The 21068-nt window shown below is 49.0% G+C and overlaps 1 protein-coding gene across 3 annotated transcripts in view; it reads right to left on the reverse strand.

The window, feature by feature from the left end:
* St5 (suppression of tumorigenicity 5) overlaps nt 1-21068 on the reverse strand; it is a 179446-nt gene that overhangs the window by 16341 nt on the left and 142037 nt on the right. For all 3 annotated transcript variants that reach the window (XM_023707591.1, XM_004647337.2, XM_023707592.1), the window contains 6 exons: nt 18939-20198; nt 15001-15137; nt 4973-5124; nt 2866-3081; nt 1927-2023; nt 1271-1315 (listed from right to left, as the gene is read on the reverse strand). In XM_023707591.1, coding sequence (XP_023563359.1) covers nt 1271-1315; nt 1927-2023; nt 2866-3081; nt 4973-5124; nt 15001-15137; nt 18939-20198 — 1907 coding nt within the window. The remainder of the gene's footprint in view (nt 1-1270; nt 1316-1926; nt 2024-2865; nt 3082-4972; nt 5125-15000; nt 15138-18938; nt 20199-21068) is intronic.

A 21068-nucleotide genomic window follows, 5' to 3' on the forward strand; every position in this document is an offset into this window, starting at 1 on the left:
TTTTTTTTTTTTTTTTTGTTATTTTTAAGGAAGAGTCTACAGGATGTTCAGGGTCTCACTACTAGATCGGACTCATAGTGACCTGCTGGTTTACAGTCTCCCAAGAGCTGGGATTACAGGCGTGTGCTGTCTCAATAGCCATCTCAGTGCGCCCTGGGGGCAGGGCCAGCACAGCAGGCCCAGGGATCCAACCCTGGCCCCTGTGCCTGCTTGCAGGCGCTTTATTCTGAGCTATTTGGCTGGCCCTCATTTATTTATTTATTTATTTATTTATTTATTTATTTATTTATTTGCGGTACCGGGGATTGAACTCAGGACCTTGAGCTTGCCAGGCAAGCACCTATTTTACTGAGCTATCTCCCTGGCCCCTCCTCTCTGGTTTTTTGTTTTAGTCCAAGAACTTTGTATTTACACTCCCAGAGATAAAGTCATTGGAATCACATCAAGTTAATTTTAATCTACCACTTTTAGTAAAACCCATGGCAAGAATAAAGACACTAAGGCATATTTGTAGCTTTGGGGAGCCAAAGGATCCTAAGTCCAGCCATGGTGATGGCTATCTGGAGCAATGGCCTTGACCCTGGACTCACCTGGGCTTTATCTATTTATGAAGGAGGAGTGGCTTGAGGATGAGTGACTGAGAATGGGAAGAAGTAGGTGAGTGTTGTGAGCTGGGCTAGGTAGGAAGCCTGCATTTACCATTGTGATATGCAGAGAGAAGGATGTGCAGAGAGTAATCTGCATTACACGACTGAGACAGTGTCTAATGTTTTGGGGTTGGTGCTTCAGCTCTGATGTTTAATCTTTCAAGCCCCAGGAAGTCATAGTCTCTATCTGGAAGCTGATTCTAGCTGACAGTGTGGAGCACTGGCTCTTTGTTCCTTTTCCTCCGGGCTCACATTAAAGAGCAGCAGGTGGGGGGTTCCAGGAAAATACATTTGCTGATTTCTAAGACTACCACCAGCACCTTGGCTAGATCCATTATGTACTGTTTAAAGCCAAATGATAAGGAAAAGTCCTAGCCAGCTCTGTACATATCAATACATGGAAACAGGGTCAGGCACAGCCAAAATGGAGACAACTGCTCTTCTTTCAAGGAGCGTTGCCCAGGCGGTCCTCCACACCTACAGCCTCCCACTGTGGGGACCTGGTAGCTTGCCTGTCTCTTGCCTTTCCATACCAGGTCAGTTCGGGACTCTAGAACCACACATGTACAGGAAGGGAAGGCTGATTCCAGGAAGCCAGGGAGGGAAGGAGCACCATGTCTTACCTTTGAACCTGTCATCAGAGTCGCTCTCACTCTCACTGTTCTCATCTAGAAAAGTAACAGTAGGAATGAGTCTCCCTGCAGCCATGTTCCTGGGGTACCCTCCCAGCTTTTCTCAGCTACAGCAGTGACACCGTTTGCAGGCTGCTGTAATAGGCCCAAGGGCAGGTGACTATCGACTATCAGAAGAAGATAAGGGGCCTGGGTCCAGGGGCCCTCAGAGCTCAGCCTGTGGATGCTTAATCTACACAAACCCCTATGGTGGCCTGATTTGATAAGAGCCCAAGTTGGCAGCTGAGTGAACAGAGAGGCCTACGGGCCTAGAACTTTAGGGCTTTGCCTCCAGCAGGCCAAGACTGAAATGGAAAACAGACTGTAAAACTCAGTAACTCTGGCTTTTCTCTTGCCAAAAGCAGATTTCCACACCTACCCCCTACACGCTGGGCCTCACAGCCCAAAGCCTGAGGGAACCCACCCCAGGGCTGATTCCCCTCGGACCCTCCCTTGTATATATCACTATTTTCTGGCAGGGTTCTACTGTTCTAGAAGGACCCCAGGACTGGCTGGTAGAAGGGTAAACTGAGGCCAGCCCTGCTTCTCCCCACTCCTAATGCCCAAGGGCCCCAGATGACTGACCCAGTTCGGGTGTCAAGGCCTACCTCTCAGGGATGCTGTCTCAAGGCTGGACATAGACAGCTTTTTTAATCTCTTCTTTCCCCTCTTGGCATTGTAGATGGAGTTAATTCTTTGGACAAGCTGGGTAAGAAAAGCAGGGAAGGTGAGGTGACCCTAACACCAGCTTCCCCTACTTCTAAGAAGGTGGATTGGGAGCCCATCCTTTCCCTTAGCTTTCTGCACTCCATCCACTGGGCCCCACCTGGTCTCCCTTCTGAAGTGAATTCAAGTAGAGGCTTACCAGCCATCTGTCCTGTCCCCTAGGAGTAGTCCCCTGCTGTAAGGTGAGGACACTAAACTTAGCTCCCTAGAGGAAGGAACTGTGATCAAACTAGACAGGATGGGAGCTTCTGGGTCCCAAGAGTCACTGAACCAACTGAGACAAAGAGCTGTTCAGAGGCAAAAACAGGAACAAGGATTCTAGCCTTTCCCCTCTGGGCCATAACCTGGGCCCCCGACAGGAAGAAGCTAAATTCCCAATATACCCAAGTATTGTTTGCAGGCTAAAAATACCATTTGGCTAAGTCCTGCTGCTTTTGGTGGGGACTTGGGCCTGAATGCCATGTGTGGGAATCATTGCGAAAAACTCTTCCATTTCAAGAGTGATAGAAAGAAAGGCTGATGTTAGAAGCCTAAGGTCCCTGAAAGTCTAGAAATGTTTATGGGCACAAGAGACCCAACACTTACCCATCACACTCAGTAACAGGAAGTCAGCTAGACTTTCCCTTCTGTAACACCTGAGCACCAAAGAGCAGCTCATGCATTCGCACAGGTAACCAAAACGAGGCCCAAGTATAGACCCAGAATTTAGTGAAAGAGGACTGAGGAAGGAGCCCAGATGAGGGAGGAAGAAACGCAGAGAAGCGCTGGTGCCCGCCACTGGCCCATCTGGCCAGCCCCTGGGCTCTGTGTGAGGAGGATACCTTGGGAACGCGGCGGGCCCGGCGGCTGGACAGCAGCTCACTTGCAGTGCTGAGGCTGTCCTCGTTGAGGCTGGAGGGTGAAGACGGCAGACTCAGCTGGGCCAGCAGCAGCATGTCATCATGGCTGTGCCTCTTGGGCAGACGTGGCAGCCGGTGGCTCTTCCTTTCAGACCAGTTCCCACCGCGTAGGGTCTGGCTGCTGGGTTTCAGGGAAAGCTGGCATGGGGGACAGGACATGGGAGAGGGGCTCACCACGAATGCCCTGGCCTGTACCCATTTGGTGGGACTTGGGCAAGGAAGCCAGATCTGGATCCTCGGCTCCCCTCAATCTATCCTGCAGTTTTCATTCACCAGGGCTGCTGCTTGAGTCAGGGCTAGATAAATACTTCCCAAAAGGAAGATGTACTGGTTCTACCAGGAAAAAAATACAAAAGAAGGAGAAGAAAGAGAAGAGGCTAAGGATAGCGCACTGTCATCTGAGCAGCAAGAGAAGGGAAGGCAGGAATTCTCCAGGTGCCATCTGAGCTTCGGGACAAGGATTACTGAGCCCGGACGGTGGAGCCTGCTCCCTCACCTCCCCAGGGGTCACTCCTGAGCCGCCTCTGCCACCTGAGGCCAGCACCTGCATGCAGCCTGCTCTACTGCGTGACCCCATCAGCTCCCTTCTGCCAGGGACAGCACACGAGCTCTGGCCGCCAATTCTAGGCATAACATGGCTCAGACTCAACGGGCTCACTCACCATGCCCTGAGCTGTCCCTTGCTCCAGCCCTGATCTGTTTCTCTGCTTCCCTCCATCTACACTGAGGCCTTTAGGTATGGGGCTCCGTTCCAACAGTAGGACCTGCACACTTCTGGAAGGCGGGTGCCCCAAGGAACCCGCACACACCGCCCCAATCTGGAACTGGCTCTCATTCTTCAGCACATCCTCCTTCCTCTCCATGGCCCCCAGTTTCCTCTCTGCATCCAATTGTTATAGACAGCTAAGTTAGGTAAAAATAGTACAGGCAAAGGAGTCAGTGCAAAAGGCAGGGTACACTGCAACTGTGGGGGAGACACAGACACAGATGTTGGGGGCCAGATTTCAAGATAAACGATGAAATGAATGCACCCACATACTTCCCTTAAACAATAGTGACTGATATTCGAAATAGGTATCAATCACTTAGAGAAAGCCTGGAGGAGCCACTGGCCCATCCTTTCAGGAAAAGTCCCTGTTCTGTTTCACACCCCCTCGCTATGTGACTGGCTTCCCCATTTGACCCGTTTAACCAACATTACCTGAGCAACTATGCTTCTAATCTTATTGGTTGACCAAAGCTTTGTCCCACCTCACACTCACCTTACAGTTTCCCATTTTTCTCCACCTTGAACCCACCTCACCTCATGGTTTTGCTCTATAAAAATCTCTTGAAAAGCAAGATCCTTGGTAACTGCTTGGAACCCCTCTTGTCTCTCCCAGACAGAAGCTTTCTTTCCCCCAATAAACAGATTCTGCTCTTAACCTCCATTGTTCTTAAAATTCATTCTTTGATTTTAGAGAACATGAACTGGTACTGGACCTCTAGCAGGTGGGGTCCTCTATATCACTTCCTGATTCTCCTGCTTCCTGTCACCCTGGCAAGATCAGAATGAGATTATATTGAACACTTTCCTTTTCCTTTCATTCTGACATGCTCCAGTGCATTCCTCAAACACTTATTCTGACTTCCTCTACTAAGAAAGGATTGAGATATATCACCTGGCTCTCCAAATTGGGTTTGGGGACCTTTATCTGTTCAGAGTTGCAGGATACCACGACTCCCACCAGGGCTGTGTCTTCCTGTTTCTTGCAGGAAGGGAGGAGGAAGGTAAGACAACAGACTGTGTGGGCTCCTGGCTCAGTTTTGTAGCACAGAGTACAGGTGGTGCGAAAAAGAAGGCAGGATAGGACAGCCCTCAGAGCAAATCTCAACAGACCACAGGGGTTTATTTCAACACGGTGTGAGCTCTGTATACAAAGCTCTTGCCTGAGCTAGTGAGTGCAAAAGTCTGAGTGAAAGCTGGGTCCGCCCCTTGAGAGGACAGGCTCCCACCGTGGCCCTCCTGCTCACGATGAGGCTGCATTACCTGCATAGGGGGGTTGTTGTACTTCCGGTCCTGAGGACTCCACATCCTGTGCAGAGAATCCAAGGAGTTCTCAGACAGCTGAGGAGGTTTACGTCCGGCTCTTCGGCTCTTTAAGTCCACATCCTCATATGGATTCTCCTTGGGCAGCTCTCCTGAAGAGAAGGAAAAGTTAGAGAGGGATGAGAAGGAAAGAAGGAAACACACACACACACACACACACACACACACACACACACACACAAAATTCCTGTCAACCAAAGAATGGCTTTTGCCTGGCCCCTGCAGCTCATGAGTCATGCAGCTGCCTGTCTGCAGTGGGGAGGCTCTAAACAGATCCTGGCTCCAAGTGCAGAAGCTAAGCGTCACCCCCTTCCTGCACCCCGCACCCTCCAGCTCCAGTTCAACTCAACTTGTCAGGCTTCTGCTTTATAAATTCAGGGATTGTACAACACTGGCTAAGCTACCCCTGCCTGTGCCCAGTCAGAGGACAGAGCCAGCCCCAGGACTCTGTCCTCAGCTCCAGCTCTACCATAACAGCCCCTTAGTGAGACACCGAGAGAGGCTTTCAGGGGTCACACACACATGTCCCTTTATGCAACTCACAGTGAGTCACCCAGGGACCCAGTTTCAGGGGTGGGCATAGTACGCAAAGAACTCTAGAGAGCAGAGCTTTGGTAAGCCTCTGTCTCACCTATTACACCATTCAACAAGTCTTTAGGTCAAGAATATTGTCGGAGGCAACCTCAAATCCAGGACAGTGATTATGAAGTAGTCAGCATTCTGTAATTATTTGCTCAATGATGGCTCTTAACATAGTGTTGGTTTACTTCCTCCGCCGCTGACCTCAGAAAGAACCATCGCTCTCCTTTGCCACAAACTCTCCTGCTGGGACACAGGGGGTTGTGAAAGCTTAAAAAGAGTCTGCACCAAAGAGTGGGGGTGGAGAAGTTCTTGCTTTTCAGAATGAGGTTCTAAAATCCCTGGCAATGAGCATTATTTATATTGGTACTAGCAGAAATATCTCAGAAAAGTCCAAAATACACCGCTTGCCTCGAAGACCACAAGATTTTGAGAGGTATCCTTTCTCATAAGCTATACTCTCCTGCTCCTGCTCCTCAATTCAAAACTGGACTCCTAAACTGCAATAAACAGCACCAGGAGTCACATCAGTGCTGGTTTAACCCCAGGAGTAGAATCACAGTGGCAACAAGGTTCACAGGGGCTTGGAGAAAATGCAACCCTCACTCTCCTTGTCTTTCTGTTTCCTTCTGCCCTCTGACCCCTCAGTCCCCATGCCACTCTCCAGAACTTGGGACCTAGGTATGGTGTCTAGGATGAGGCTTCTTCTCACCAGTCCATCAGCAGCAGGGTTAGCTCGTATGACCACGGAGCCCTACGCCTGGCCCACCGAGGCCTAATGTGCTGCTCATGCCTCAAAGCAGCTCAGCCCCATCCTCAGGAGCAGACAGCAACATCACAGCACTGAAAACTGCTGGGACTGCAAGCTTGTCTAGATAAGGGGGGGATAGGACTCTTCCTATGTGCTTACGGATTCCTCAAAAGGCTGAGGGTCCCCCAAACTGGAGCATACACTTACCACTATCAGGAAAACCACAATGATTTTGGGAAATTCCTTTACAGAGGTAGGGTGGGGCAAAGGGAAGATTTCAGTTTCAACTAAATAGACTGCAGTGGGAGCAACACAAATCTCTGTAAACGTATGAGTCAGGATTCGGTCCAGAAAAGATTTGGGGCTGGATTAAGTGATTCCCAACACCAAGCAGAGCCCCCAGCGTGGAGCAGATCTTTTCCTGTAATACAGTCATGCTATTAAAATGACTTGTCTTCATTCCAGGGCCCTGACTAAGCACAACCAGCCAGCAGTCCTGCTTTGAGAAACCAAATATTGAACCCTAAATGCTTTCTCCAGCTCCCCAAAAAACACAAATACTGCAGGGGTGAGGTGCTAAAGAAGATGAAGAGTGGATGAGGGCCACACACATTCCTGACCTTGTAACACAAGGCCAGAGCACCACTGCCCAGACCTGGGCAGAGAGAACATTTATTCCAAGCTCATCAAGACCAAACCGTCTTGGGCTGGATGTCCAACAAGAATGAAAGAGCCCTAGCCTATAGGACGCTACTGACGTTCTAGGTTGGTAGGATGATTAGCAGCAAACCACTGCCTCTGTCCACTGGCTGACACCAGCATCTCTCAGTGATAACAATCACAAATGTCCCCAGACACTGTCAATACCATCCCACCCTCACAGAGGGATAAATGGCTAAACTGAAATGAGGGAGGAAAGGATGAACAGACCTCCACTGAGAACCACAGAGTCTTACTCTGTAGTTCAGGCGGGCCTTGAACTCATTATGTAGCCCAGGTTGGCTTCGAACTCTTAGGGATCCTCTTGCCTCAGCCTCCTGAGTGCTGGGATTACAGGTTTGCACCACCACGCAGCAAAGGAATGACTATATGTATTTCTAAACTTCCTAAAATATTCTGCATGCCTGTATGTGTGTTACTGGAAATTGAACCTCCAGCCTTCCTTGATCTTTTTTTTTTTTTTTTTTTTTTTTGAGACACGGCATCACTAAATCACTAAATTGACAATGCTAGGCTCAAACTTGCAATTCTCCTGCCTCACTCTCAGAGTGCTGGGATTAAAGGCTTATGTCTGGAAATCCTAAAGACGTAGGGGTAGGCAGAAAGTTCATGAACAAAAACCAAACTGCACAGGAAATACTTCAAAGAATCAACAACTGGGATTCATCTTATTGAAATGTTTTTTGCACATCAAAAGAAATCACCAACGGAGTACAAAGAAATTCACAATTGGGGATAAAAGTAGCTAACTGTCTCTTAGACAAAGGCCTTCTATCAAGAACACATACAGAATTTAAAAAAAAAAAATCAGGCCTCTAAAATTCAAATACCTAATCAAAATATGGGCATTTGAGATGAATATACACTTCTCAGATGAAGAAATACAAGTGGCAAACAAATGTATGAAAAATGTTAAATAGCATTGGTCATCCTAGAAATGCACCCATCCCACCCCAGAAAGAATGGCCACTGGCCAGGGGCTTAAGCGCCTGCCTGTCAAGCGCAATGTCCTAAGTTCGATCCCTGGTACAAAAAAAAAAAAAAAAAAAAGAAAAAGAAAAAGAAAGAAAGAAATCAAACCACAACAAATTCTGGTGAGGCTATGCTGGAAGGGCTGTGGGGAAAGAGGAACCCTTCTCCACTGTTGGTTAGAGTACAGTCTAGTACAACCACCATGGAAATCAGTGTAGAGAGTCCTCAAAAAACTATGATTACAGGTCCCATTCAACCCAGCTATTCCCTTTTGGGTTATCTTCCCAGAAGAATTAAAAACATCGTACCACAGCAATATATTTACACCCATGTTCATAGTAGCACAATTTGTCATAGCTAAATCTTAGAAACAACTCAAATGCCCATCAACTGAGGAATGGATAAAAAACACATGGTTTTATACAATGGGATATTATTCAGCTATAAAATGGAATATTACTCAGCTATAAAAAAGATAAATTCAAGGTTGTAAATGTACACAACTAGAGACTGTACTCGTAAGTGAAATAAATCAGACCCTTGTGTGTAAACATCATACTGTGTATCTAATGTAAGGACTTAAAAGAGTAAATAGAATCTGAAAGGCACAACAGATACTGTGACAGGAAAAGAAACTGTTCAAAGGAAGGAACAACTGGGATGAGGGAACAGAGAAAATAAAGAGGGGAGAAAAGAAAAAATATATATATATATACACAGGATAGCTTAGATACTTGCACTGATAATTTCTACTGGTCTATTGGAAGGAACAGTTAATGTTCATTTTTTTCTTTTTAATTTTTTGACCAATTTTACATGCTTATAACTGGCAATCTGAACAAATAATCTGAAGACAACAATATGCAATTCCTATCATTTTGTTTAGTGAAATACTGCATTTTTAAATAATTTTTATTCTCTTTAAAAACTAAAAAAAATAAATTTTCAGCCAATAAAGTCAATTAAAGAGTTTATTATTATTATTTTTAGTTAATTAATTATGTGGTGCAAGGTCTCGCTACACAGCTTGGACTCAGTGATCCCTGTCTTCAGCCTCCCCAGTGCTGGAATTACAGGCATGTACCACCACAGTTTTAAAGAGTTGTTTTTGTGTTTTGTTTTATTTTTTTAAAGGCCTATGCCTTGAACCAGAAATGGTGGTACATGCCTGTAATCCCAGCACTTGGGAGGCTGAGGCAGGAGGATCCCTGCAAGTTTGAGACCAGCCTGGGGGCTACAGAGTGAGCACAGGGCCAGACCAAACTGCATAGTAAGACTTGGTCTCAAGAAAAAAAAAAAAAAAAAAAAAAAAGGCCTATGCCAGCATATCTGGCTTTAACAGTTTTTGAACACTATACAGTGAGTTCCAAGTTTAACCCTCTTTTCTTCCTCTCCTCTCTTCTCCTCTCTTCTCTTCTTTCCTTCCTTCTCTTCCCAGAATTATTTATTTATTTGGTACAGGGTCTCACTATGCAGCTTGGACTAACAGTGATCCTCCTGTCTCAGCCGCCCTAGCGCTGGTGTTACAGGTGTGCACCACCATACCCGATTTCAGTGGCTGGTGCATTCCGGGGCCAGCACAACATGCGGTACCAGGGAACCAGGGTCCATGCATTTGCCAGGCAGGTGCTTAGACCGCCAAGCTATCTCCCCAGGCCCCAGAATCAGTTTTGACTACTGATAGAAAATCTAAAGCTCCATGAAAAAGATGGTAGGGTATTTAAGGTCCAAAGAACAGATGTACAGTATCAACACGCATCAGTGAGAACCAAGGAGTGACAGCTGGAAAGGCCCCCTGTCCATACTAGCACCATACCGCGTCTGCAAGCTAGACTGCAGGAAGGCCTCACGCCACGTCTGCCTAGACCCAGCAACAATCCTGGATCACTTCTTCAGAAATGTCGATGGGCCCTGCCCACGCCCTGCACCCCCAGCCTCAGCTCTTCATGGCTCATTCCTGCCACCCTTCTAGAGTGGCACCAGGTTCACACATCCTCCCAGGCCACCGCTCTAGGTGGGATGGGCAGACTCGGAGGCTTGTGGCCACTAAACTGGATTTGCTACAAGCAAGTGAACAACGAAGACCCAATACCCTATGGGGCAGTACAGCTAGAGGGCACTTGGAGAGGTTGGAGCTGGAGAAACACAGCGAGTTTGGGAGATGACACATGGCCAAGTGTGAGACTGTCACCTGCACCCCTGCCATGCACCTCGCTCACGACAGCACACACTGCACCGGGAAAGGGACAAAGTGCCAGGTCTCCTTATTGCGAAGTCTGTCCCTGAGCAGTGCTGGCTCATCAAGCTCAGTGGGGGAAGCCAGAGGTCTCAACCTTTCCCAGCCTTGTTGATAAGGACAAGGGCATCTCCAAGAATCTCTGCTTTGCACTCTTGTAAAAGGAGCTTGTCACAGCCCACTCACCACACTGATCCTCTTCAAAACAGAATACAGCCCCACCACGTCCCGTCTCCTGGCCAGGTCCTGGGGTCTCTCACCACTGATACAGTACCCGCCCTACCCTTCCCTGGCACCAACTAGCTGCTTCTCCTGGGTCCCCACATTTTTCTCTCCCTCATACAGCAGTGAAAGGGCAGCTTAGAAGGCCCAATTCCTCTCGAGCCAGCTGCTACCCACCCTCCATGCCTGGGCACCGATTCCCAACAGTCCCAGCACCTTTCCCTGGGCTGCACCTCTGGGCTGCTTTGCTTCTTGCTGCCACCTCCATCCTGGTAGGCACCCTCTGTTCCTTACTGGTGCCCAGCCTGGGGGGTGACTGAACAAGAAGCAGAGGGCGTGGAGGCTCCAGAGGCTCTGCGGTGCAGGCTGGCTGGTCCTGTTCCCAGTGCGCAGCCCACTGCAACTCCTGGAAGCTCTTTTCCTCAGCCCCGCTAGCTGATGGGAGTGGGAATCTCAGCAGGAATGCAGCCTGGGCTCCCTGGTCAGGCGCCGAGGCCACTCCACATAACTCCTTAACAAGCTGCTTCCTTGGGTACATTTTTCAGTGTCAGGCTCAGAATGCAAACAATTATAAGGCTTTGTAGAACAGCAGCATCTTCCAAGCACAGATGGCAAAGTAGACAAGTGAGAATTAACAGCCCCAGGAAGCAACAAGGCAGAACTTTCTCTTTGAACCATTCCATTTAAATTAGCAGGCAAAATCTCAGCCGCAGCAGCAGCCTCCATCCCACTTCCCAGGAGTCACGCCTGCTGTGGGCAGGAGTCCAGTGAGGTCCCCTGGGCCCCTCATTCAAGTCCACTGCTCATGGAAAGACCTAGGCTCTGGCCCCCGGGCATCAACCTCTAACGGAACAGAAGTCCGCTCCGGTCTGTGGTCACCAATATGGAGGTTTCACCTCCCACACTGCCTCATCATCACAGGCCCGAAACAAAGGTCCATTTGTCCTATGGATGGGAGGCGGACAAGAGCTGGAGGATCAGGCCGCAGTCAGAACGATCCTAAACCCACACAGCACAGGCTGAGCAAGATCTGGGAGGGCTCCCAGAGGCTAGTCATTTCCTTCTGTCTTTCATGGTCAGGTCCTTCGGCATGGGTGCTGAGGAGGGAAAAAGTGCCTTGGCGGCAATAATCTTTGTCTCCTCTCTCTCCTAGGAAAGAAACCCAAGGCCTTGCATAAGCTATGCAAGTGCTACCCCAACTTAGCTATACCTCACACCAGTTCCTAAGTTTTCTTTTGAGAGGATCTCACTAAGTTGCCCAGGATGGATTTAAATTTGGAATCTTCCTGTTTCAGCCTTCTGACTTGTGTGTGTGTGTGTGTGTGTGTGTGTGTGTGTGTGTGTGTCTGCCTCAGCCCACCCCAGGGACAGAGCTGGCACAGCATGTGGTGCCTAGGAGCAAACCACAGTCCCTGCGTGCTTTGCCTAAACTTGTCTGAACAGGCCTTTCAGACTGCTGAGCTATCTTGATGGCCCTGCTTCAGCTTTCTGAATAGCTGGGATTACAGCTTAGGCCCCCATACCTGGCTCTAATTATAGACACTAAAACCCTCTTCCGCCCCACCTTGAAAAACCAAATACACAAAATAGGTGTCACTCCCCTGCTTTCCCCTTGCCTTTTTTGTTCTTTCCCCTATTTCCTATACAGAGCCCTCCAATAATTCAGAAACTTAATGAGCCATTAGACAGGTCTTAACCCTAATACTCTGTATAGCCCTGACCTCTAGCTAGATCCCATCCATCCATCCACTCATCCATCCACCTTCCATCCATCATCCATCTATCCATCCATCCATCCATCCATCCATCCATCCATCAAGCAGCCAAGCTCTATGTTTTCTTGCCTTTTTTTGTAACCTACAGAAGTGAAAGAAAATCTCTAATGAGTAAGCGGTAGAAGTCCAGACACACTTGCCTCTTTCCCCTTCTCTCTAATGTGACCTAAGTGTGTCCAGGAGGCAGCTCTGCTGCTGAGGAAGCACTCAGAAAGTGCTTCTCACCAGACCCGGCCCCTAACAGAACCCTGAATCATTAGCTCTGGATGGGGAGGAATAGCTGACACCTTCTATCCCCTTTGCTCATTTCAGTTCAGTCACTGCAAGATGACAGCCCCTCCTGAGACTCTTGGGAGCACAGAGGGCTGTCCAGGCCCTGACAGAGGGCAGAAAGCAGTGAGGATCACAGTCCTGCAGATGCCTGCTGTGCTGGAGTGTGGCAGAAAACCACACCCTTCCTTGCCACTGCAGCCCTCGTTCTGTGCTTCTCAAAAGCCAAGGGCAGAAATGATACATGGCAATTTCTGCAAACTAGAGAAAAATGGACTGCATCCGCAGCAGAGGGTGAGGAGGATAGGACAGGGACAGGACCACAGCTGGCTCCTCACCCTCTTAGAGAAACTTATTCCACTTAGGGATGCAGCACAAGGGGCAAGACAGCACAGGAGCAGTTTGGATGCTTCTTAGACAGACGAGCCAGAGCAAGGAACAGGAGCTGTCTGGGGCAGGGCTGGGTTGGGGCATCTTCCTTAACTGCTTGCTCATTTGCAGATCTGTGGCTCTGATTCCCCCTTCCCCAGCTCTGCTTCAGTTCTGGGCAACCATGGCTTATAAAGCTGTCAATTCCCCAGTGGGAGGGGGTAAGGTCTCTCACTCCTAGTCCCCCTGCTGGGTTCAGTTTGCAAGGCTGCATACCAAATGTGCCATTGCTGGGAAGGCATGTCTCTGCAGGGCTGGCTGAACAGGGCTGCTGTCCACCAGAAACGCCAGCCCAGCAAGCTGTAAGGAGACAACTGGGAAAGTGATGGCTGAGGTCAAATGGGAGACCAGGAGGCCCTCTCTTCATAAGACTTCCACTTTCTGAGGATCTGGATGGTTCTCTCTGCAAGGGCCTCTTCCCTAACGTCCTCCACTCCAGACCTAAGATGGAGACAGAGTAAGACAGCTACTGGGGACAGGAGCAAGTAAGTACACCGCACACTGCTTTTCTTCCCTCAACGACCGGCCCTGAGATAGACTCTAAGCAGAATCAAAGACCCCACTCAAGATGAGAATAGAATTAAAATGAATGTTCAAAATGAGCCCAACCCACACTAGACCATCCATTTTTTTGTTGATCCTTAAAATCAAGTTTGTGGGGCTGGGAAGATGGCTCAGTAGAATAAGTGCTTGCCTGGCAAGCACAAGGGCCTGAGTTCAATCCCTGGTTCTGAAAAAAAAAAAAAGAAAAAAAAAAAGTCAAGTTTGTCACCATTGTACTACCCTGCTTGTGGAAGACAATTCTCTACGAGTAACTGCACTGTTATCCTTCCTCTGGTCCAAGAGGAATACACAGTTCTGGACTATACTGCCAAGGAAGTTTACACAGCAAACGGAAGACAGGGACGGTCTCTCCCTCCTGGGCAGAGGCACATTTGTTTCCTGACTAGAAAATGATAAAGATAATGTCTCCTTGTAAGACAAAGATGGCACAGGTTTGCTAGCAGCCTCTGAAAAGACTGGGGTCTCCTCAGCTTAGGATCCTTAGCTGGGCCACAAAGCCACTGCATCTCCCATCTGGGGCCACGTGGCCACATGACACCTCTGGACAAAGAAGCTAGTGGGTATATGGCATGAAGTGGAGTCTCGTCTCTTCTGCCAACATCTATGAAACTGGGCTGTGGAACTTGTTGGCTTGCACTAGAGACTGAACTCTGCCCCCTTAAAAGTCATTTGGGGAGGGCTGGAATGTAGCTCAATGGTAGAGCACTGGTATAGCACGTACAAGGCCCTGAGTTCCATCCTCAGCACAGCAAAAAGTAAAAGTGAAAATCTTATGGTGGAACCTAATCCCCAATGTGATAGCACTGGTAGGTTGGGGCCTTTAGGTCAAGAGGGCAGAGGCCCCCCGAATGGGATTACTGCTGCTGTAAAAGGGACCAGAGAATTCCTGTACCCCCCTCCCCAGCCACGTGAGGACACTGGGAGATGACGAATGTCTCCGGCTCAGGAAATGGGCCCTCCTCACCAGACAATCGGTCTGCCAGTGTCTTATTCTTAGCTCAATCCTAACAATAACCTTGGGAGTATTATTACTGCTAAGGGTGTTGTTCCTATTACCACATAATTATCATCATTGTACAAGGAAAAAGAAAAAAAAAAAGCCAAACCAGAGCTCCCATAATATTCAGTGATTTGCCTAAGGACAGATGGACACACACACACACAAATAAGGAGTGCCTGTTGGGCTCTCACGCTTTCTGAAAGTAAGAAAGCAGAGGTGTACTTTTCCCCTTTATGTGCTCTCAAGCCCTTTGGACTTCACCCAAGGGCTGGGCTTCATCACTCAGCTGCTCTCTTGCTAAGGTGCTTTGGGAGGCCCATGTCTAGCATGAGTTCCCCACGTGGGACCCCACCTGCCCAAATGGACAAGGCAAACCTGAGAGCACCGCCTTGGGCTTCTGTTCTGCAGCCCCAGAGATGCCCTCACCCACCACCGCTCTCCCCTGCTTACCCACAATGTCTTCGTAGGCATTCTCTTCTAAAGTGCTTTTGGATCCAAACTTGGGTTGGCTCTCAGTACCATTCTCAGTGGGAGAAGAGGGGTACAGGGACTGGAGACTGGACGCATCCTCAAACTCAAAGGATTTTCTGTGGATAACAAGAGCATGAGTCATTCTGCCTGCTGTTTTGCTACAGAACAGCGTGGTAGGCAACAGCAAAGACCAAAGGCCTATGTAAAGCAGGCTACTGAGAAAAAAAATCACAGTGGGTTCAAACTTACCATCCAAGTGAGGAGACAGATGGCCAGGAAGGCCCCAGCCCAGGCCCCTGCAATGAGTCTTATACCCAGTAATATCAGTATTATTACTACCACTCTCCTTATTACAACTGCCACAAAGCATGCTATATGCCGGGTGCTGTGTCCAATGCTCCTTTACATGTATCAGCTTCTGAACCTTCACAGCAGTGTGAGCAAGTACTGTGCCAGTCCACAGATGAACAGACCGGACTGACAGAGCCAGGACGCGCCCAGGCTGCCTGCCTCCAAGCCTGAGCTCTACATCACAACGCTGGCCTCCCAACCCTGGAAAATAGCCTTCTTGGGAGGAGTCTGCTGTTCCCACAGGACCGCTGGCCCCACCTCCTCACAAGGACTCTGCTACTGCAGTCAGGCAGAGAGGGCTCTACGCTGCACCACAAGGTCATGCCCAGGGCCACCACAGGAGCCAGGGGAAACAGCTGGCACAGGGCACCTTGTTGAAACAGGAAGAACAACGATCTGCAGAGGTGTCCCTCCCGCTGTCTGCCTGCTCCTTCCCATCCCCAGACAGCTTTTCCTCCACTGCAGAATTGCATCCACAGGTGGTAAGAGTCCAGAGGCCCAGCTCCCACTCCCTGAGCCTGCAGCACTGCTAGTCTGCTCCCCTCCTGGGAGCTAAGTCCTAGCAGTGTCCCCTCCTTCAAGGTTCCAGGCAGGAAGACGAGGAGGAGCACTGACAGAATCCCGCCCCTCATCCACGAATGCTTCCCTCTGCTAGCAATGCCCAATCTCTCCTGTTCACTGAACAGCTCCTCCTGAGGGTCCTGGCGCATGAGTCACCAACTGAAGATGTCCTAGAGGCCCTGTCACACTCTCAGCTTGCAGCATTCAACACAACAGAACACTCTACAGCTGGCACTCTCCTCCACTGCCTCCAGTTTTCAGCTACTTCTCTGGCAAACATGTTTCAGCCTCCTCTGAAGCACTCTCCTTTATCCAACTTGCCTTTTAAATGCCAGGGTCTCTCAGATGTCTGTCTTTGGGTTTCTCTGCTTTTTGGGTTTTTTTTTTTTAACTCTGAATTTCTAGGAACCAAATACCTGTGGGCCATCACCATCCCTACCACTTCTATTTTGATGACTCCAAAATTTGTCCCTGGCCAGGCTTCTCAGCTAGTCAAGTAAGTATACAATGGGTGAGAGCAGTGGTTCCCAAATGGTGTGAGACCAAATTTCACTGGTGCATACGGTACAGTCAACATCTTAGGCGGGTAGTTTTCAAGTCCACATATGAGGCCCATCATGTTCAGCCAAACTATCCTTGAAAATCCCCCAGGAAGATACAGTGCTGATGAACCACACACACTGCTACTCTTTAAGGCTAATATTGTCAGCTTTTTCACCCTTTTGGAGGGGGATACTAGGAACTGGACTGAGGCCTTTACGCTGGCTGTGCTACATGCCCAGCACTTTTCTTATATTTATTTTGAGACAGGATCTTGCTCAGTTACTGTGCTGGGCTCAATCTTATGATCTTCCTGTCTCAGTCTCCGAGAGTGCTAAGAATACAGACATGTACCTTCATGCCCAGCTTTCCCCACATTTTTCAACAGATTTCTTTTTCTCTGATTAAATACTGATTAAATCATTGGACTGCATTCTGAAAGAAAGAAAGAAAGAAAGAAAGAAAGAAAGAAAGAAAGAAAGAAAGAAAGAAAGAAAGCAAGCAGACAGAAAGAAAGAAGACAGACAGAAAGAAAGAAAAAGAAATTAGAATGATACCTGGCATAACAAGATAGAGACTTACCGCCTTACATCCCTCAGGGAACATGCTTGCCTCGTGGAAAGAGCAGCTCACTTTTTGAACTGTCATTCTTTTCTCAAAGAGCACAGACTGCAGTTGGTGAAGTGCCTACAGGAAGTGCCTGCACCATGCAAGGTCTGCATGCGTGTACACTACACGTAGACGTGACATGTGGGAACACGAGTAAACTCTGGTGGCTGAGGAATCCTGACCATCACTCCTTGTTACCTAGCTGGCTCTTTTTTGCTATTTTATTTTATTTATTTTGGCTGGCTTAGACCACCCTGAGGGAGGGGCTGGCGCAGCATGTGGTGCTGGGGATCAAACCACAGTCCCCTGCACCTGCCTAAGCTTACCTAAGCAGGTGCTTTAGACCTCTGAGCTATCTCACCAGTCTTGCTCTTATTTAGTTTAGCGATTCACGCCATAAAGGGCCTCCTCCAACACCCCTCTCCCCCGGGCCTAATGTAGATGACACTCCCCTGGGTCTCTGCAGCATCCACATGGACGCAGATCATGGCCTGTATTACAGCTTTGGTTTATCTGTGCACCAGATCGTGAAGTCCTTGAATGGAAGAACCATGTCTTAGTCACCTCTGGGTCCCTTTAACCAGCATACAGCTTGTGTATAGCAGGTTCTAGATGGGTATTTATAAAAATGGATGAATCAGGACAAAGCAAATGCTCTTGGCAGGCTGGTAAAGAATTAAAAAGCCAGTAAACGTTCTAGTGTGCTTAAAATGGGATTACCCTTAGCCACTGACTGTACTGGCTGCGGGGTCTGAACTTTTGATTGGTGCTCTTTGCACGTGGCAGGGGAAAGCTACATAGGACAGAGGATAAGTTGAATGAAGCCTGAAATATGGAAGAGACTGAAGAATCCCCAGAAGTGACACAAACGTGACTGCTCATACAACCCTGGGTTAAATGAGAAAGACAAAAGGGGGTAGGAGAATAGGTCTTGCGAAGGAAGCTGCCTTCCAGCCTACCCCACTTCAGAGAGCAGATGCATGGCAATTTTCACCAACTCCATAGACCCTTATAAATGATTCCGGGAAGATGACCCTGTATCCAGGATCAGAAATGCTGAGCCTGAGCTAGAGCAAATCAATGCGGGCCAGGAATGGAGCTTAGCAGCGAAGCACCTGCCTAGCAAGCATGAGGCCCAGAGTTCAATTCCCGGTACCAAAAAAGAAAACAGTAAAAATAAGACCAAACCAATGGCAGCCTAAAAGCGGGTGGTTCTTGGACATAGCCAGGAAGCTGGTGAAATATTCTTCCACTCTTATTTCTGCCAGTCTCTCGTTTTAGGATTTAACAACCCCCTCTTCAAACAGCCCCATGGCTTCCCTGATGTCTAGGAGGCCCTCAGAAGAGCAAGATCATACTAAATCTGTCAGCACTGTGGTATTAATGATAAAATGCAACATTCAAATTATACTTTCCTTGAAGACATTAACTTCTAATACCGGTACTTCAGACAGTAGTGAGGCTAAGATCCTACTAGTCCTGAAAAACTCAAAAATTACCTACTCAATCTATGAGTAAGGCAGCTCTGATCATCCCATGAAGGATTAAGAAAACATCAACAGGGCCTGAGACAGAGCCCAGCTTTACCCACAGACCAACCCCAGCTGGGCTTATAACCCAGCAGTGGGAAGAAGAGTTTTTACCTTCTCGTGCCTGTTCAAGTATCCTGCAAGAGCAAGAGGACCATTTTATTTTTCACAACAACCAAATTAATGATAATTTGGCACTTTAAAAGTACTAAGCACATCTTAGTACTTCTTAGCACTCCTGTGACCCATGCTACAATCAGATTTTGCAACCTTCCTTAAAAGAAAGGCACCATGCCCCACGGCAAGACACAGGAGGGCATGCATTACCTGCTCTGGGACTTGCGGTGACCACGTATGTCCTTCTTGAGTCTCCGGGTGACTGGTGGGGCCGGGGTTGAGGGCAAGGGGGGTGGAGCAGCAGGTGTGGGCGAAGGAGGTAGACCATTGCTTGGCTTACTCTTGGGGTTCTTGTCAGCCTCATATTCAAAGGTACGCTTGGGTTTGGGAACAGGATTCACAGCGGGATCAGGGGAGCCCTTGGACAGCAGCAGCTGGGAGCTAGCACTGTTTCCGGGGGACCCTGGCTTCATGGGGCCACTGCCTTCCCTCTCCAGGGACAGGCCTGCCTCCCCTCCACGGCCAGCAACTCCTACGGCCCGGCTGCCAGCGCTCACACCCATACTGCCTGCTGGCTCCTCCACGGTGCCCAAGACGCCAGTCTTCCTTCTCCCATGGTCTACACTGTAGCAGCTACTGGGTAGCTGGGGGAGGCCACCCCCTGGTTGCTCCTTCAGGGCCTGTTCAATTTTCTGGATCCGGCTCAGCACTGCTGAGCTCTCTTTCCTGCTGCTATGCCCCCTGAGGAAGGCACTGGGCTCACCCCGGCCTGACCGCCTCTCTAGCCGGTAGAAAGAGTCCCGGACAGGAAGTGCCTCTCCCTCCTCCTCGGTCTCAGGGTAGGAACACTCAGAGAAGGTCCTGCTCATCCTCCGGAGGCCCTTGAAATCAAAGGTCTTGTCTGAGCTGCAGGGGGATGGCACCACGCTGGGGCAGCCCACGCTGGGGCAGCCCTCACTGATGGCACGCTCCACCCCAGAGCCCTCCCGCTTCTCTCCACACAGGCTCATCTTGGGTGAAGTCTCTCGGCGACCTTCCCATGCTGAAATCTTCTCTCGGATGCCCAGGCTGTGGGCACGGGTACCAGAGCAGGTCAGCAAAACACTGCGCAGACCAGCCACTGGCCCGAGGAGCGGGGTGCTCTGGGCAAGGGGGAGGCCAGCGGCTACTCCGTCTACATCCTGAGCTGCACCCTGGACATTTTCGTTCTGGTCCTCTCTCTTGCACACTGAAGGGCTTCTGTCCAAATAACCAAAGCTGGTGGCCTTGAGGGGACAGATGGGTGGTGATGTATCTGGGGAGGGATCGTGAGGATTTGGGGGTGAAAGATCACGGGAACGCCAGTCCTTGAGGAGCACTCGGGAGCTGGAGTGGCTGGGGTACCTGCAGGCTGAGGCTTCACTATCACTGAGGGGGTAGATGGGACTCCTCGGGGGGGACAGAACTGGAGGTGGAGAGACTGACTGAGACCTAGGAGCAAAAGAGAAAAGAAGGAAAATCAAATGGTGGTGAGTGATCTAACAACCAGAAGCATCATGCTTTATTCTCAGAAAACTTAATGTCTCTTTCCGATAATATTCTCCAAGTTAAAAGTACTCTGTCTGTGTTTTGTACCTCCAAGGCAGAGTTCAAAGGCAGAAACAGCACGTTGGCCACAGCAGCCCAGGCTCAGGGCCCCTCTGCTCAGCTCAGTGCCAGAGACCCTGAGTAGTTCCTGGAGCAGAAGCCTCTTCTTGACAGGATGTAGTATCTTAAGAGTCTAAGAGGTGTGCTCAAAAAATACAGTGCATGTTTACATTTTTTAAAAAATTATTACAGTAAAAGGTACACTGGCATTAACTCTCACCCCCAAACCTTGGCACACAATGACCCCTTCCTTCTAGCCACTTTCTGGTATAGTTTTAGAAGACCTTCTCATGAGTGTCTCAGTTGAGCAATCACGGCTGCCTTCATATCCTGAATTGACTCAGAAGTTTTACCTTTCATGGTCAGTGGGAATCTGGGGAAGTGCCAGACGTTCCACGGCGCCAGATCTGGTGAACAAGGTGGATGAGGACACACTGTAATGTTTTCACAAGTCTGTCTGTCTTTTAGATGGCACTCAACAGTTGCATGCACTGTACTTTCTATGGTACCCCTATAGACACTCACAAAAGAGGACTTCAAGAACTGCTTCAGAAATTAACAAGAACAACAGGGTAAGTGTGTTAGGGGTGGGGGTATTTTGAAAGGATTAATGACAAAGTGTCTTTTACTTTTAATAATTTCAAAAAAATATTTGGGGCCAGCATGCTAGCTCAGCAGTCTAAAGCACCTGCTTAGGCAAGCTTAGGCAAACAC

Source organism: Octodon degus, unplaced genomic scaffold, assembly GCF_000260255.1.
Source record: "Octodon degus isolate 3935 unplaced genomic scaffold, OctDeg1.0 scaffold00302, whole genome shotgun sequence".
NCBI classification, from domain to species: Eukaryota; Metazoa; Chordata; class Mammalia; order Rodentia; family Octodontidae; genus Octodon; species Octodon degus.